The sequence below is a fragment of the Echinops telfairi genome, unplaced genomic scaffold (assembly GCF_000313985.2).
Source record: "Echinops telfairi isolate 266 unplaced genomic scaffold, ASM31398v2 ScPeMD7_3533;HRSCAF=4204_0, whole genome shotgun sequence".
Taxonomy (NCBI): Eukaryota; Metazoa; Chordata; class Mammalia; order Afrosoricida; family Tenrecidae; genus Echinops; species Echinops telfairi.
In genome coordinates this window covers 16,470,659-16,489,936 of record NW_022107431.1, presented here as the reverse complement: position 1 = coordinate 16,489,936, position 19,278 = coordinate 16,470,659, and the positions used below count along the sequence as shown (strand labels likewise).

Below are 19,278 nucleotides of genomic sequence, written 5' to 3'. Positions count from 1 at the left end.
GGATGCAGCCCCGGAAGCTGGAAAAGCCACGTGGAGATCCTGACTAGCGCTGAGTTCTTACAATGCCACTGGATCCAAAGACTTTCTACCCACTGGCCTGTGATTGTCCTGCACTCAGCACCATTGCATGTGTTTCATGAGTCTGAAGAGGACTTTATAGATTGATATCGGACATATGGGCTAATGTCAGACTTATGGCCTTGGACTGGACTGAGTTGGGATTCTTTCTTACTGTACTATTACCCTTTAGATAAAATTCTCTCTTATACACATGTTTCCATGGATTTGTTTCTTTAGTCTACCCAGTCTAACACAGTCATGTTTCCCTCATATAGCATCTCCTGTTACAATTTCATACAGAGTAGTTTCACTGCTCTAACCATTTTCTGTTACTCAACTTGTTCATCTCTTACCCCTTTTCCTGAACAGCTGGAGATCTCTAAGATTTTTTTCTGTGTCTTTAGCAAAGAGTCCTGGTGGAACAATGGTTAAGCACATGGCTAGGAACTTATAGGGCAGCATTTCAAACCAACCAGTTAGTCCACTGGACAAATGGACAAAAGGCCCGGCAATTTGCAATCATGAAAAGAGCAGCCTAGAAAACTCTACGAAGCAGTTCTTTCTGTCCTATAGAGTTTCTGTGAGTCAGAACCGACTTGAAGACATGGAACAATGGTGACATGGTTTCTCCTGCTCTAGAAGGGTAAAGAGTGGGAATCATACAGTGGGTAGCTGTGTTTGGTATTAGCTTCTTTGATTAGGCAACATGCAAACAAGTTTCCACCATGTCTTTTTGTGACTTCAAAGCTCATTTCTTTGTTATTGGTGACTAATGCTGCAGTAAATTATGCACCCCTTTGTTTATCCACTCACACACTGATTGACATCTCGGTTGCTCCCAAATTTTTGTAGCTATATAAAGATTCCGATCAACATTTTTGTACATTGTATAATGTCTAACATCCAACATCATTGCAAAACAAGAAAACATAAACCCTCCAAACTAATTTCTATTGAGTCAATTCTGGCTTATAGTGATTGACCCTTTAGGGCAGGGTAGAACTACTCCTGTGGGTTTCCAAGACTGTAACTCTTTATAGGAGTAGAAAGCCTCATTTTTCTCCTGGCTGGTGGTTTTGAACTGCTTACCTTGTGATTGGCAGCAGCCCAGTTTGTAACCCACTTTGCCACTAGATGACTACCAATCAAAATAACGATGAAAGGACCCCCTAAACCAGGGGTCCTCAAACTTTTTAAACAGGGGGCCAGTTCACTGTCCCTCAGACCCATTGGAGGGCTGGACTATAGTTTTAAAAAAAGCTATGAACAAATTCCTATGCTCACTGCACATATCTTATTTTGAAGTAAAAAACAAAGGGGCAAAAACACCCGGCAGGCCGGATAAATGTCCTCTGTGGGTCGCATGTGGCCCGCAGGCCGTAGTTCGAGGATGCCTGCAAACAATTCCAACTCATTGCCATCCATTCCTATAGGAAAGTATAGCATTGCCTGGCAGAATCCTTAAGGCTGTAATCTATGGAAGCAGATCGCCACATTGCTCTCCCATGGACTGGCTGATGGATTTGAACCATTAGTTGCTTTGCTAGCAGTCCAGCACTGAACCACAGCATCACCAGGGCCCTGAGGTACCATTATCAACCTACTACAAATCCAAACGCTGACCACATCAAACGTGGGCAAAGATGTGAAGCAAGCGAAGTCCTCATCTGCTGCTGGCTGGTGGGAAGGCTAGATGGCACAACCACTTTGCAAGAGTTTCTTGCAGAGCTAGCTAAGCTTAGGCTGCCCCTACAGCCCACTGATTGCACCCTTACTGCCCTCTCCTGTGACTGTGCCTCCAAAGGACACCAAAATGAATGTCCACGGGAAAACGGGACATGAATGTTTACAGCAGCTTTAATGCCTTGATTTTAAAGTTCAGCTGAAAGGAATTTTGTTTCATTCAAATGGACCATTTTTTCGGCTTGCCTTTGTTTAAGAGCGCCCTTCCCATACTGCCTGTGGCAACATCTTCCTTGATTCCCAACGTCCTTGTTGTGATCTGTGCCACTTAAAAACAATTTTATCATGGGTGTTATCCCCTCTGAATTCAATCTTGTTTTATGTACGAAGTGAGTCACTGGTGAAGGGGGCTCCAAGACTCCTACTTCCACCCAAGGAAAGCACCCAATGAATCTACCAGCCACCCACCACCATAGAGTCGACGCTGACTCTCAGCCACCCTGCAGGACAGGGGAGCAATGCCCTATAGGGTTTCCAAGGATGGCGCTGTCGAGTAAGTGTTAGACTGCTAACCTCAGATCAGTGGTTCAAAACCACCAGTCACTCCTTGGGAGCAAGATGAGGCTATCCACATCTATAAAGATTTACTGCCTTGGAAAGCCCTACACAGGTTTGCTATGCGTCAGAATCGATGTGGTGGCCGTGGATGTCTTTAAAATCTTTATAGAAATATGCTACTGCTTTGTTCTTTTGGGGGAGTGGCTGGTAGGTTCAAACCACCAGTCTTTCTGTTAGTAGCACAACACTTTGCCCACTGCACTATGGGTCTCCATAAAGGGAAATAAGGTATCAGTAGTTGCCGTGGTGCTAGAGCAGATTATGCATTGGACTGCTAACCATAAGGTCAGCAGTTCAAATTCACTTGCTGCTCCACCGGGGAAAGATGAAGCAGGTTGCTCTGGTGAAGAGTTACAGCCTTGGGAACCCAGGGGGACAGGTCTACTCTGCCCTACAGGGTTGCTATGAGTTGGAATTAACTCCACGGCAGGGTTTTGTTTGTTTGTTTCTGAGCAATTGCCTTACACCAGGATACTTGTGAGATCCAGGGAGGACCAGATGTTGTGCTTGCCTCCTCACATCCAGATCAGCCCCGTCATGGCCGTCACTGACCAGCCTGCTGCTATCAGAAACAGTACATGTGGGGAGAGATCCGTTTTAGTATCTTTCTCACTTCAGAGAAACGCTAAGAGATAGAAGTAGCCGTTTTACAAGCTGAGTTGACAGATCGTTGCTGGGAGTCCCTTGCTCAGATAGCTCAAAACTCTCTGGATGCTGCTTCCTCCCCCCCACCAGCTGTGGTGGGGCTTGTCAACTGCACCTAGGGTTTCACTTCTTGTGTCCTCTTGTCATTTGGGACACTTGGATGAAGTCCCTCCCCCGCACGTCAACAGAACACGGTGGTCCATTAATGGAGCTTATAATGAGCATTTGTCTTTGCCAAGAACTATTTAAAATGACTACAGATGACTATGTAATTATAATTAAGATTTCCTGGATGCATTCACTTTATTTTTACCCACTTCGTTTTATTACGGTTCGCCCTATTTTGAGTAGTGATGTTTACTGGCACAAAGGATTGTTCAAATGATGGTATGACTGGTATCTTGGTCAAGGTAAGTCCGTTTTTGTAGCCAGTTCTGGGAATGATTAGTACCTAGTGCACAGATAGTCACTCTGGAAAGCTGATTCTATTAGAATCCTTGTAAACACGAAGGAGGAACTTTTATTGCCCAGGTTTTATTTGGCTAGCACCTGGTTATTGAAAACAGGCCTTCCCATCCCCACCTCTGGTCCATATAGCTCCAGTTGTAATTTTGTTCCTTCAAGAAAGCCTGGAGCCTGCCAGTGTCCTATGTTCCATTTTTCCAGGAAAAAAAATAACCTTATGAAAAGCATTACATGCTTCTTTTCGTTGACTGGCCTAAGGTGATAGTCCCCAAGAAATTACCAGAAAATTAATATTATAGAATAATCTGTTCCTGAGTTCAAAAATGCTTTCCTTTTAAGAACATGGTAAAAAGCTGCTCATTAGCAAAGTAGCATTTGAGAAACTTAAAAATATATATATATTTTTTATTCGACTTGTTTCTATTCAAGATATGGCACCAGAATGTAGATCTGTCTTTCCTGGGCATGCGGGGTCTTTCTGTGCTTCCTCCCTGAAAAATACAATAGGGGTTCTGAGGCTTATGCCTTCACTTTAAAAATCATGGGGGAAAATAGCTGTCATTTCCTTATCCATATCTCCAATTCCCTCATTTTCAGCCAGCCAATTTTCTCCCCCCCCCCCCTTCTGCCTACTGTAAGGAACTTTTTACTCTGATCCATTCTCAGCAGATCAGGGCTCGCAATTTCTTTGAGCTTCTCGATTAGCCTTTGTACGGGAATCTACTTTTTCATTAAAAGGAAGAAAAAGGAAAAGACTTCAGTCTCCTTTTGGCTTCATCGTCTATATATTGGTGTGCATTTAAAGCCTCTGCTCATTGACTGCACCAAATTGTCATCCTGATGAATGCATCCCACATGTGTAACTTCGGAGCGAGCTCAAAATCATCATTTCTCATGAAATAACAAAAATTCTTTAGCGTGTCCTGGTGACTGCGTATGTGCAATGAAGCCAAAGTGAAATAATGAAGAAAATAACGAGACTGCATTTGGGAAAATCACTGTTTTATTAGAAATGTGACAAGTCCTTCTAGTATAAGGTGACCAGACATCCCACTTTTGGCGGGACAGTCCCAATTTTTAACAATTTGTCCCGCGGCATTTTTAAAAAGTCCCGATTTTTGGAGAGAATGCACAACAAAGTAGGGTATATGGTTTTCGGCTGCCATGTGGCTATTTTGCCAGGATATGATTTTATCAATGGTGTCCCGCTTTTGTCCGGCTTTACGAATGTTAAAATCTGGTCATCTTATTCTAGTATGATGTCTGTACTACGAAGTTAGATGGTACACTAGGGGAATCTACTCCCAAAGACATCTTGAAAGCATTCAAAAGCAAAGATCTCACTTTCAAGAGTAAGGTTTGAATGGCCCGAGCCAAGTGGTTCTCAATCACTTCCCATCTATATGAAAGCAGAGCGCTGAAGGCAGAGGACTGAAGAAAACTCGGTACCTTGAAGTCCAGTCTTGGCACAGATTACTGAATGGGTCATAGGCCACCAGATGAACAAACAAATCTGTCTTCAGAGGAAGGACAGCTGAAACGGTCTTTAGAAGCAAGCGTGGTCTCATGAACTTTGGACCTGCCCTCAGGAGGGACCAGTCTCTGGAGAAGAGCATCGTGCCTGGTACAGTAGAGGGGCAGCGAACAAGGAAAACTCTCAGGGAGATGGAGTGACACGACGGCTCCAACAATAGACTCAAACGTGCAATGGTTGCGAGGCTGCCACAGAAGCGGACAGTGTCTTGTTCGGTGGTACCTGAGGTCACTGTGAGCTGGAACCTACTCAGTGGTACCTCACCACCACGCATGGCAGGGAAACGGGCCTGGGCCTTGAACCGGGTTCATCTCTCAGATGGGCTCACTAAGTCATTGGTAAAATCCTTTTCCTAGGACAAGGAGCCCTGGTGGGACAGGGGTTAATAAGCTCTTGCCTGCTCGCTGAGAGTCCCAGTTCGAGCCCACCAGTGGCTGTGCTAGAGGAAAATGTCTGCTTTTGTAAAGGGCGCAGCCTCGGAGACCCTCGGGAACAGTTCTGCTTCGTCTCACAGGCTTGCTCTGAGCATGACTGGCTCTGATGGTAATGGGCTTGGGTTTGGGGTCGTGTGGGGCATAGGAGAATAAGTCAGTTGTCACTGAGTCAGTATGGCTCATGGAGCCTCTATAAGTGTCAGAGTGAAATTATGCTCCATGGCTTTTCAAAGTAGACCACCAGGGTGTTTTTTCCCTAAGGTACCTCTGAGTGCCCTCAAAATATCCACCTTCAGGTTAACAGCTGAGCACATTAACCATGTCAGCCACCCAGAGACTTCGCCTTGCACAATGTGTACCCTATAGCTATCTGCTATCTTCCTGCCTGGAGGCATGAACTACAGCCTCCATGTGACCCCATCATTGACAGAGCACTTTCTTTTCTTTATTATCAAGGATTAAAAAAGGCTACATTGATAGCTAAGCTTGCGTTCCACTGACTTAGAAACGACTGATCGGCAGTGAGAGGGCTTTTGAGAAAGCTTGATATCAGATCTAAAGAACGTTTTAACGGAGTATCCCATCTGATCAGATCTCACCTACATATTCTTTCTCGCGTTTAAGCTATGTGTTTCCTTCTGAGTGGGCCTGCCAGTTGGTTTGAGAGGATGTGTTCTCTATCTTCCCCCAGGCACGTCATTTCAGAATAATGCTTTCACACGCCTGTTCTGGAAGACTCAAGGCCTCAGAGACTGAGGTGCCTCTGTACACAAAGCTCAAGGTCCCCCGGTTCTTTCTACAGTAAGAGCTTCTTTCTTGATTCTAGACCCTACCCATAAAAACATCGATCCTCTCAGCTCGCTTCCCGGAAAGGTAGAAACATAATAAATATAATCTATATACCATTAACACTTCTGAGAGGTGGTCTGGGGGTGTGCTGGGCTATGCGTTGGCTGCTAACCGCAAAGTCAGGAGTTCAAAATCCTTTAAGTTTCCGAGACGCTAACTCTTTACGGGAGTCGAAAGCCTCATTTGGGCCACATCCTTCTTTATTATTTCCAACCCTTTATCATAACTTGTGGCTTCTCCTAAGCATGGGCTTTGATAAATGAATCTCCTTCCATGCCATCAAGTCAATTCCAACTTGCAGCAACCCGATAGCACAGAGTACCACTATCCCATAGGCTTCCAGGGCTGGGAATCTTTATGCGAGCAAAGTTTCATCTTTCTCTCAGGGGGAAGATGGTAGCTTTGAACCATTGGCCTTCTGGTCCCGGCCTAATTCATAGCACCACTAGGGATCTTATAAATGAACACAGGTCCACTAGTTACAGGCCTCGGGAACCACTTCATTGGTTGTAGAGAGTGGATGACTTCAAAGAATGGAAAGATGACAACAATCTAGCCTTATGTCTACTTATGATTGGACAGTCTGATACGTTACATAGAATTTCAGTTATGTTTGCATATTTTTTTAGGTTATGAATTTGTTTTATTTGGATTTGAAACTGCTCTGGCCAGCGAATTTTATGATTATTTCTGACACACTACTCTCTCAGCAGCTTTTCTGTTCTGAATGAGGCTTCTCTCCCTCCGAGATGGAGCCTATGAATATACTGGTCTTCGTCCCTTAGCCTCGATTCCCAGTTTGGAGGGCATTCCCTCTGATGTGAGTGGACAAGCTTCAGGTGGGATGTATCCTAAGCCTCCACCTTAGTAGAAGATGGGAACCAAGTCACCATCTTTGTTTCCTTAGCATTAGGGTCGGCTGAAAGATAAAAACTTCACCTCCATCAAAGCCAGAGAGAGAGAGAGAGAGAGAGAATTAGTTAGTTAGTTAATTCTTGGGACCATCAAGGAAAAGGATACTAGTGGAACTCACTCCCTGATTGAAGTGGTGGAGGCAGTAGAGTCTGTACCACATCAAGACCAGAGGCTGAGCCAAGGAGACCATGAGACAGAGCAGGGGAGCAGAGCAAAGATTATGAAACTGTGAGTGTGAGGTGGACCAGCAGGTGCGCTTCCTTTCCCATGAAGTCAGAGAGCAAGGGACCACCACATGGTTGAGTGGCTGATGACCAGAAAGAGAGTTAGCTGCTGGCTGAGGAGACGTGCTATGTGGACCAGGGACTGTGCATTCATACTGTTTACCCATCATGACTTGTGGTAACCTGTTAGCTCCCCTCCTAAACCCCCAGAATTGTGATTTTTTGGGGGGTGCGTGTCTAATAATTGTTTGTGGCCATTGCAAAACTTTTGGGCCCAGCAGACAAGTTGAGTGCAGTGGGAAGAAAGGCTGGCCTCAGACTAATGTAAAACAAGGATAGAGATTGGAGCCATGCTGCCCTCTGCCTTGTGGCAGTTGGCCTGGGATTTGTGGGGAGCGGGGTTCTCTTCTCCCTTGTGAAGCCAGAGGGGGTGAGATATGACCTCCACCCTGGAGGCTGTTTTCGCACCCTCTTACTCACCCTTTCTCTATCCCCCTCATAGAATCGAGGCTTTACAGGAAATGCAGAGTTATCTCAGGTTGCTAAGTATCTTCTCACCAAACGACATGTATTTTGGAGCAGCATATTTTTAGCATCTGACACTTGACAAGCATATTGAAGATGTTTTCCATACACGTCCGTTCTGACCATTGTTAGCAAAGAATCCAGTTGGTTTCTGATGAAGTCAACAGAGGGAGGCACACGGCTTGCATGGAGACAGAGATGCATGCATTTTTCTTTAAAATGGATATAAAACCTTGGGAGAATGAATAATGGGATTCAACTCAGAGATGGCTTTTGATATTTAGGATTCAATTACCGCATCGTTATTGTGCTACTTTGCTTGAACTGAATAGGGAGTCCCTAATGCTGAACTATGGTCAGAGAAAACGAACATGGCCATTTGTCCGACTGGCCCTGGGGTAATGCCAGAGCCATCGGTGGAATGCTGTCTTCCTTGAAAGGGCCCTGGTTCATGTCAGGAGAGGAAAACGAATCTATTCAGAAGGTAGAGTTAAGTCCACTGGGGATTACTGACAGATTAGGCACAGTTCTTATTCTTCTGAACCTTTCAAACCTAAGCATGTTTCAGAGAGGGGAGTTCTCTGACTTGGACTCGTAGGGGACTCGGAGTGAGAAAAATTGCTCCTGATATATCAGTGACACCGAAGAGATGTTCCCTTTTGTTGCCCTGCCAGTGAAAATGAGGCTGATGGAATGTCCTTCATTACCTGCTGCTGGTTGGCGTCCAGTCCATGCTGACTCATCCTGACCGTGTAGGTCCGGGTAGAACTAGCCTAGCCCAGAGGGCTTCCTAGGATAGACTTTTTATGAAAGTAGATTGCCTCGTCTTTCTCCCATGGAATGACTGGTGGGTTTGAACCAACCACTTTCCAGTTGGTCGGGTAGTGCTTTAACAATTGCACCATGAAGGCTTATTAATCTCTTGGTAATTGTGTCTAGTTATCCTGTAGTGTCAGTACTAATCAAGAGAAGGAATTTAGGAGCAGGGCTTGATAACATCAGTGATTTCTATAGATTCCCCAGGCTAAAACATCAATTTGTCATTAAATAAGTGTTCAAAGAGAACTTCGTTTGTCCAACCAGTGTTGGGTTTCAGTCCTATGTTGTTACTGCTGGTAGGTGCCCTTGGGTCTGTTCTGAGACCCTATTGAAACGTAAGGACACACTGCCCAATCCTGCACCATCCTCACAATTATTGTTAGATTTGAGCCCATTGTTGCATCCAGTGTATCGATCCATCTAGCTAAGGGTCTTCTTCTTTTCACTAGCCCTTCTAACAATCATGCCGCCTCCTTATCGCCTGTCGAAAGTGTGAGTCGAAATCTCACAAAGTTCTCTTCTAAGAAGAATTCTGTCTGTTGCAACACAGATTTGTTTGTCCTTCAGGTGGTCTGTGGTTCAATATTCTTTGCCAACATCATCATCCAGTGCATCATTTCTTGGATCTTCCTTGTTCTGCCCAGCTTTCCAATGCATATGAAAGGATTCAGAATACCATGGGGGAGCACTTTGCTGAACTCTACAGAATGCCCACTCCCATTTTTGTAATCCTCCCTTCCCTAACCTTAGAGCCCTTTGATGGCGCGACCGGTTAGGGCACTGGGTTGCTAACTGGAAGGTTAAAGGTTCAAGTTTACCCAGAGGTGCCTTGGAAAAAGGCGTGGCGATCCAGTGCCCAAAACATAGCCTTTGAAAACCCAATGGACACCGCCCAGATCCTCAGACCCTCTTCCTAGTAAAGACTCGAACCTCTGCTTCCGATTTAGAGACCCTGGGTTTCATTGTCAGGAAAGGGATGACAACTCACATGGGCTGGTGGGCTAGTGCTTACAGGTTGGGCTGGGGCCACCAGCTCCGCGGGAGAAAGTTACAGTCTCTGAGACCGACAGGGGGTCGCGATGACGTTGACCCAATGGCAGTGGATTTGGTTTTGGTTTGGTCCACCAAAGCAGTAGCCCACGCTCTATGAAGTTGTGGACCAAAAGTTTGAATATTCTGAATTCTTTATCTTCTGATTAAAATTGGGAAACAATGTCTTTCAATTAGGGAACCCAGGTGGCATAATAGGTCACGTGTTCGGTTGCTGACTATAGTGTCATCAGTTCGAATCCACCAGCTGCTTCTCAGTGAAAGATAGCAGTCCAGCTGCTCCTGCGTCCATGGTGATTTACTGCCTCGGGAAAACTAGAGCGCAGTCCTAAAAAGAAACACGAGAAAGCCATGGCACATCTGAGTCCTCACGGTGACATCCTGGCTCTTCAGTGCCTTAAAGAGGTCTTTGGCAGCAGAATTGCCCCAGCGCAATACATTGTTTGATTTCTTGACTGCTGCTTTCATGAGCATTGATTATGGATCCAAATAAAATTAAATCATTGACAACTTCAATCTTTTCTCTTTTTATCATGATGTGGTCTGTTGGTCCAGTCAAGAAGATGTCTTATTTTTTAAAAATAAGGTCTAATTTATCCTGAAGACTATACTCTTTGATTTTTACCAATAAATACTTCAAGTCTGCTTGGCTTTTAGGAAGCAAGATTGTGCGCTGCTAATGAGCCTTCCTCCAATCCAGATACCCTATTCTTCATGTAGTCCAGTTTCTCAGATCGTTTTCTCAGCCTACAGATTGAATAACTATGGTGAAAGACAACCGCTTGGATGCACGTTTCTTGGTTTTAAGCCATTCATTAGTCTCTTGTTTTGTTCAAATGCATGTCTCTTGGTCTATGTACAGAGTTGGCATGAGCAAGATTAAGTGGGCTGGAATTTCAATTTCTTGAAATGCAGTTATTCATAGTTTTTTTAATGAACCATAAATCCACAAGTTCATAGTTTTTTATAATCCACAAAAATGTCTAATAATTTTATACATTTAATAAAAGACAGGTAAACATCTTTTGATATTCTGAAAGCGCCCTATGTATGTACCACTGAAACTGTTTTGGAAATATCTTCAGCAAAATTTTATGTGTGTGTAGCATTAATGATATTATACAATGATTTCTGCAGTCAGTTGGGTCACCTTACTTAGGGATGGACACACGTATGGCTCTCTTTCCATTGGTTTCCCAGGTAGCTGTCTTCCAAATTTCTTGGCATAGAAAAGTGAGTGCTTCTCGCACATCAGCTTTCTGAAACATTTCAAGAGATGCGTCATCAATTCCTGGAGCCCTGTTTTCCACTAATGCCTTCAGGGCAGGTGGACTTCTTCCTTTCATGTGACCAGTTCTGGATCATAGAGTGTGTGTAAAAATAATCTCTAATATCTTTTAGGAGAAAAGGTTCACCGATGAGACTTTCTAAAATGAACTTCTTTCAAGAACTATGCAACATGAGGATGTGTGAACTTGCCAGTCAGGGTGAACTTGTTTGCGGTCTAATCATAGGATTGTTGTGTGATGACTATCCCATTGGCAGGCACTCCTTGTCCAAGAGATTGTAATTGGCTGTTGGAGACTCAAGGGAGGCTGGGAAGACTTATCCACAACCAAATAAAAGATAACAGGGACTTTATTTGCCTCCAACCCTGCACTGATCAGTATGAGACAAAGTGGAGACCCCTGGGGGTGGGGGGTGGGTGGGAGGCCTCTTTGCTTTGCCAGGTGGAGGAAGAGAGCTGTGGGTCCAAACTGCAGGACTGCTAAGGAATGGGCGAGAAGGGAGAGAACTTTGCAGGCTGAACTTTGGTGTCTTATTTATTCCTCTTGGCTACAGAATGCTTGCCAGCGGGAGACTCATCACTAAGATATTACAGGAAAATGAAGCCAGGCAAGAAAAATCTGTATTACTTTTCTCCTCACCCCATAAATTTTGATATTAATAAATCAGATTCTTATAGAACAGCCTGCCACAGCTGCCTCTAGAATCAAGGTTTCATTTGAAGAATAATTATTCAAATACATGTTAGTTTCAAGGGCAGCCATCATACTTTTAAGTCAAAATGGGTGTCTTTGAGATCATGTGTGCATGCTCCTTGCCCCTAATATATTTCTTACCTAGCACCCTAATGCATTTCTTATCTAGCAATTGTAGAATTTCTGTTACTGCATTATAGTTGGCTATATACAGTGGGGTGCTAGCTCTGAAAATAACCATCATATATCTGCACATAAAATACATTTTCATTGAGGCCACAATATCGACAGCGTTGTGCTAAATTCTGAGCATACAGCCATGACCATGCTGATTTCCTCTCCAATACCAGGCTGTGAGTACACAGTTACCTAGATAACCAAGTGTAAGTTGAAATTTTGTAATTGTAATTTTGATAAGTGCTATGAAAAAAAGAGTCCTGTCGACACAATATCTAGTTGGTTGATTTAATATAATTACTGGAATATAATTTAATAAAATCCTTTGAGGAACGGACACTTGGCTGACTGCTTCAGAGACGAATAGGAGCAAAGTAGGCGAGAGCCCCAAGGGAGCACACGAAAGAAGAAGAACCTTCTAGACATATGGACGGCAAGTGTGTTTGCAGGCCCTTTACCTCCAATGGTTGATTGAAACTGGTGAACAATGAGCCTTCAAGGCTAACTTCTGTTAAAAAAAAAAAAAAGGAACGGTACAGCGATGCGGTCAGGTTGATGCCCCCATTTACCAAAAGTCCATTCTGCACCCTTTTTTATGAAGCAAAGAAATGATCTTCATTGTTGTTGCTAGCTGCCATGGGGTTGAGCCCCCACTTGTGGCAATCCCGCATACAATGGAACTAACATGGCCCGGGTCGACACCATCCCCACACCATCCCCATGGCCCTTTGTAGGCCCAACCACTGTGGTCCATATGGCTTTCACGGGCTGATTTCTAGACAAAGATCATCAGGCCTTTCCTTAGACCCAGCTTTAGTGGGGAAACGTCTCTGAAACGATTCCCATCATCGCAATACCAAGTTCCTGCTGCCAGGTGAATGGGGCTTATGAGTGATGCCCATTGGTGGGGGATGGATCCTGAGGTGGCTTCTCCACGTCAAGGGAGAGTTCTGCCACTGAACCACTGATGACTCATCGGATAAAATCAGCTGGGGTTGCTGTTGCTAGCTGTAGTTTTCCTCTGTCCCAACTTCACTCTCTTCTTCATTTACAGTTTGGTCATTATTACTGAATTTTATTCAGCTCCCTCTCTCAGGTGGGATGATTCATATGTGCTCCTTCAGCACTGAATGGCAGAGACTCGTCACTCCGAACAATGACGGGGGCATGTAAGATTAATTTAATATGATATAAAAGCACTTCCTACAAGGGCTTTGTCCTTGCCTTTTAAAAAAAAGTAAATGCTGGTTTTTCTCTTCTTCCCCAATTTACAGAATTCGTGCAAAGAAAGTACAGAGAGTGCTCATATATTCAGCACCCAGTAGCTCCTTTAAGTAAGGCCTGACATTCTGCGGTGCATTGTCATCATTAACAAGCCAATGTTGAGCACTGAGTATTCACTGAAGCCCATTCTCTACTCAGATGCCCTCGGGTGTTTTCGTTGGTTTTAGTCTCCTGGCCCTTTTCTCTACCCATCAGCACATACCACATTGTGTTTGCGTGGTATGTCGTCATGCCTCCTTAGGTCTTTCTTGGTGTTCTCAGTTTTGCAGATTTCTCTTGTTTCTGACAATGTTGACAGTTCGGGGATTTGGTAGACTGTTTCTCACTTGGGATTTGTCTTGTGCTTTTCTTATGTTTAGACTGGGGCGAACGTGTTCTCGGTGGTGGGGGGGGGGATGATTATAGAAGTCAAAGGCCACTCCATATTGATGGTCCATACTGTCAATATGACAGCATTGTTATCCCCCCCAGGATATTATCCTCCTTCACCTGACCTGCGGGAGTGTTTGACAAGTTTCCCTGCTGTTGAGTGACTCTTGCTGCCTCCCTTTTGTACTGAGCACTCTCAACGGGAATCATCAGACGCGGCCTGTGTTCCAGGACTGGGATTATGTTTCATCTCCTTAGAGATGGTGTATGGCTATTAATGACTTGGAACTGCTTATTGTCCTCGGTTTATTTATTTATATAGTCATTTATTTCTAGCAGTATGGGCTCATGAGTATTTATAATTTGAAGTCGAATCTACCGCTACTTGTTGAATTTTGCTGCTCACTTTGTTCCAGTGAGAGCCATTGAGAATTCTTTCAGTTCGTTCCCATATCTCTCGGGGGCACACCTATCATTGTGCTGGTGTGCAGGCCTTTCTTACTTTCTGCCACTACACTCCGCCTCAGACATCTTTCTTGCCCTCTGGTAGCCACTATGGGAGAATAGTATTAAAAACGAAAATCTGCCTGATGGATGTGCTTGTGGCTACTGAGGCCTTGTTGCTGTAGGCTCTCTCACACGACAGAGCAAAGATAGATCTGTGTTATGAACATTAACACATACACAGGAGTAAATGAACAATATTGCTACGAACCTGCCAGTTTAGGCAGGCATGGGTTTGTATAAACGGAAAATTGGGTTGTGGTCTGCTTTGAAGGTTATGCTGACTATTTGGGGGGCGGAGATTCTCAAGGAGGCATCTTGATAGAATTTCTGAAAGAACATAAACAAATCATGGGGACTTATTTTGAAGTTGTGAGAAAATTGACAACTGCATTGGTGAGATAAAGGTCAGGGAGGTTACATGGAAGAATTTGGGGGGGAAACTTTCCCCATCTACTGAGCAACCCTGAACTTGTCCCTTCAGACTTCTCTTTTTAACTCCCCAAACCCAAAGAACATTTATTTGAAAGGAACATAATTTGAGTCCCTGGATAGTGCCAAAATTGATGTTCTGATATAGTATAAATTTAAGAGTGCAGAATTCTTCAGAGATAGAAACACATCTTCCAGACATATATTGACCTCAAATGAGAATATGTTCATAAACAAAAGCTTCATATTTTGATTTTTTGTGTAATAAAATTTTCTGATTTTCTAGCATCATATACATTAAAAGTTCAAGTTGTTCTGAGCATGTGCAACAGAACAGTCAGGAGAGCCAAGCAATGAGGTCCCCGAGGAATACCAAAAATAGACTTTGGGGCCAGGGCATGGCACCCCATCAGACTCAACTGGAAAACACTCCTAAAGGTCAACAAACAGACCTGCAACTATTTATAGGCTTTTTTCTTTTTGTCGTTTTATTGTTGTTGTTGTTGTTTGTTTCTTTGTTTTCTTTTGTAGCTTTTTTTTGCTCTGTCTTGTTTTTGTGCTTATTATTGTCTCTGCATGTGTATCTAGATAAGATAGGTGGGATAAATAATGTAGAGGACAAAACAACAGGACAGACAGTTCCAGGGGGACATGGGAGGTGGGGAAGCTAGGGAAAGAAGGGAGATATCAACCAACCCAGGGACAAGGGAACAACAGGAGATCTAAAATCAATGGTGAGGAGGGTATAGTAGGCCTGGTGGGGCTTGATCAAGGGAATTGTAGCTAAGAGGAATTACTGAAATCTGAATGAAGCCCGAACAGATAGTGGGACAAGAGGAAAGTAAAAAGAAATAGAGGAAAGAACTAGGAGGCAAAGGACATTTATAGATGTTTAAATACAGGCATGTATATATGTAAACATATTTATATATAACTATAGGGAGATAGATCTATGTACATCTATTTATATGTTAAGTATTAAGGACATTGGGCCTCTACTAAATATTCTCTCAACTCTAGAACACTTTGTTCTAATAACCCAGCATTCTGTGATGCTCACCTTCCCGACACGATTGCTGAAGACAAAATGGGTGCATGAGCAAATGTAGTGAAAAAAAGCTGATGGTGCCTGGCTATCAAAAGATGTAGTGTTTAGGGTCTTAAAAGCTTGAAGATAAACAAGCAGCCATCTAGCTGAGAAGCAACAAAGCCCACATGGAGGAAGCACACCAGTCTGTGTGATCATGAGGTGTTGATGGGATCAGGTATCAAGTATCAAAGGTCCAGAACAAAAAATCATATCAATGTGAATGAGGAGGAGTGCAGAGTGGAGACCCAAAGCCCATCTGTAGACAATTGGACATCCCTCTACAGAAGGGTCATAAGAAAAAGAGGAGCCAGTCAGGGTGCAGTATAGCACAATGAAACATAACTTTCCTGTAGTTCTTTAATGCTTCCACCCCCACCACTATCGTGACCCCAATTTTACCTTACAAATCTGGCTAGACAAGAGCATGTGCACTGGTACAGATAAGAGCTGGAAGCACAGGGAATCCAGAACAGAAAAACCCCTCAGGACCAATAATGAGAGTAGTGATACCAGGAGGGTAAGAGGAAAGTAGAGGGATAAAGGAGGCACAGATGATAATGATCTGCATATAATCCCCTCCTAGGGAGACGGACAACAAAAAAAGTGGGTGAAGGGAGACATTGGTCAGTATAAAACATGAAAAAATATAAATGATCAAGGGATCATGAGGGTGGGGCAGGGGGGAAATGAGCTGATAACCAAGGGCCCAAGTAGACAGAAAATACTTTGAAAATGATGATGGCAACAAATGTGCAAATGTGCTTGACACAATGAATGGATGGATGGATTGTGATAAGAGTTGTACGAGCCCCTAATAAAATGATTAAATAACAAAGCACAAAAATTCAGGTTGCCAAAATTTTCATTTTCCTTGCATCCACAATCAGGGCCCATGGACAGAGTAATTAAGGAATCAAGTGATGTGTAGCACTCATCCAATCTGCTGCAATTGGCTCCTTAAAGGTATTTAAAAGCAAAAGATGTCATTTTGAAGTCTATGGAATTTTCAATCATCTCACATGCATGGGAAAGCTGGAAAAGTACTAAAGAAGCCTAAATAAGAATCGATGCCTTTGAATTACAATGTTGACAAAGAACATTGAACATACCATGGGCTTCCAGAAGACCAAGAAACACAGCCAGAATGCTGCTCAGAAACGAGGGTGGCAAGACTTACTCTTACATACTTGGGAAAGATCATAGTCCAGCGTTACGGTAGCTTCGGGGAGGCTTATTTTCAGGGAGGTTTTATTTTCGGGGGGTTGCCTTATATTTCAGCGAGAGGCAGAACTATAAGTAGGTCTTGTTTTCAAGGGATGTTTTACTCTCGGGGAAACGGTACATTTATGTTATTCGATTGCAGTCTACAATATATGGGTTCAGCATTCTTGGTCTGATTGCCACGAGAAACAACATTTTTGGCCAGAGCCTAGAGCTTCTGTATAGTTCCTTTCATCTTTAGTGATATCGCACTCTAACTCTGTTCAATTCCTGAGTTACTGATGTAACTACCTTCTTTCTCCATCCTCACCTGTGAGGTTGGTTCATACAGTTGTACTAGATTTAGATTCTGTTTCCTTAAACTATTCTATCAACACAAAGTTTATGCATCCTACAAGTCAATATTTAAGTATATTAAAGGGAATTGTGTCTTCAGCACCCCAATCAAGTGTAGAAAATGTTCTTCATTCTTGTATCCTTTATTATCAACTCTTGGTTTCCCCCAAATTTCCTCTGTCATAACCTAAGAAACTCTTAATCTAGTTATCTCTATAGATTTACCTATCCTGAGTTTCATAAAGAAAATCATTCCAGTTAAAAACTGAAAGCACACCAAAGAAGAAAACCCGGTAACTACAACAGAATAAATCACCTCAATCCAAAAGACAGGAGAACGTAATAATAACTGGAACATGTTTTTAATGGACTAAAAAGAAAAACTAATTGTGAGATGTTAAATTTTATGCTAGCTGTATCTACAGTCATCCACATTTCGAGGCACTCTGTCTAGGGAAAGACTAGTCATATCCTTGGTCAGCTGTTGTTCTTGTTAGGTGCCATCAAGTCAGTTCTGACCCGTAGTGACCTTATGCACAACAGAACGAAGCACTGTGGGTCCTGCGCCCCCTTCACAATGGTCCCTATATTCCAGCCCATTGTTGCAGGCCCCGAGCCCGTCCATCTCCTTGAAGTCCTTCCTTTTTCTCACTGCCCCTCTACTTTACCGAACATGATGTCCTGGGTCAATAGACCCAGGTAATTCAACGGAGGCTTAAGCCATGTGGGGGCATTGGAATTGGTTTTGGGCTTTCAACTGTTATCCGTAGCCTTTAACAAATCGGGGCTCAGAATTTAAGCTCTGATGCAGTGTTCCTCCCTGATGTTGGATGTTATTGTTAACAATTCTTTGCTCGTGTGGTGGACATGTTTCTTCTGTGCAAACACCGTTCTTTCTGAGAGCTGGGCACACGCTTTGCTATAGCACCCACGTCGTCAGTGATCTCTTCATGAAGACAAGTATCAGGTAGAGCCATGTTTTAAGAACTAAGTGTTCTTAGACGGGGATTTATGATTAAATGTGAGCTCAAATAGATTTAGGTTCTTTGAACACATTCTGCACTTTGTCCTGGGATCCCAGACATCATTAAAAAAAAGTTACATACATTTAGATTAATCTTTGTACCTTAAAGTCTTATGGGTTGTGACAAATACCTTGTATTCACTTTTACAGTGACATACAGAAAGTTTTACCATTTAAAAAAAAAATCTACTGTGCTATAAACCCCCTTCATGTTACCATCCCACCACTTGGCCCAAACTCCTAACAATCCATGATTTATTTACTGTAAATCTCTAGGCCAGTGGTTCTCAACCTTCCTAATGCCATTTCCCTTTAATACAGATCCTCATGCTGTGGTGACCCCCAACTATAAAATTATTTTCTTTGCTACTTCATAACTCTAATTTTTCTAGTGTTATGAATCATAATGTAAATATCTGATACACAAGATTATTTTCATTGTTACAAATTGAACATAATTAAAGCAGAGTGATTAATCACAAAAACCATATGTAATTATATATTGTGAAATCTTTATTTCTAATAAAAAAATGAAATTTTGTCTTGAAGCATGGTGTAGCATGGGTAACAGTCTTAATTTAACAACCGTGAACTACATTGCTACATTTTGCAACAGTATGTGTAAAAATCCAACTTCAGTGCAAAGGTTGAGATAGTTTCTTTCTCACCAGATCAGAAAATCTCGGGACAGTCTTTGCAAGAGCACAATGCAGGTCATCTTCCACAGCATTTATCCAGTAATTATAATTCATGAAGTGTTGTTTTACCTCCAATATTGCTGCTTTCAACACAGTAGCTGCTTTTCAACAGAGTAGCTGCTCTCTACACTGGTCCACAAAAGTACATTATGGTGCCAACCCTGTCACATACACCTGTATCTGTATGGGGTGTATGTGATGGGCTTGGTGTGATGATGTCATCATGCCGGGTACTTGTATGTGGGTGTATCTGCACGTGGACAGACCCACCTGAAGACAGATAGAGGAGTGGTGTCTCGGTTCCTAAGACAATTGGATGTACAGTGAACCCTCGCCACTT

At 43.1% G+C, this 19,278-nt stretch overlaps 1 protein-coding gene across 1 annotated transcript in view; it reads left to right on the top strand.

The window, feature by feature from the left end:
* The window catches only part of ESR1 (estrogen receptor 1), a 360,546-nt gene that overhangs the window by 136,469 nt on the left and 204,799 nt on the right, over positions 1-19,278 (top strand). Inside the window, exon 3 of the mRNA XM_004702110.2 lies at positions 9,016-9,067. Within this exon, the coding sequence (XP_004702167.2) occupies positions 9,016-9,067 (52 nt within the window). The remainder of the gene's footprint in view (positions 1-9,015; positions 9,068-19,278) is intronic.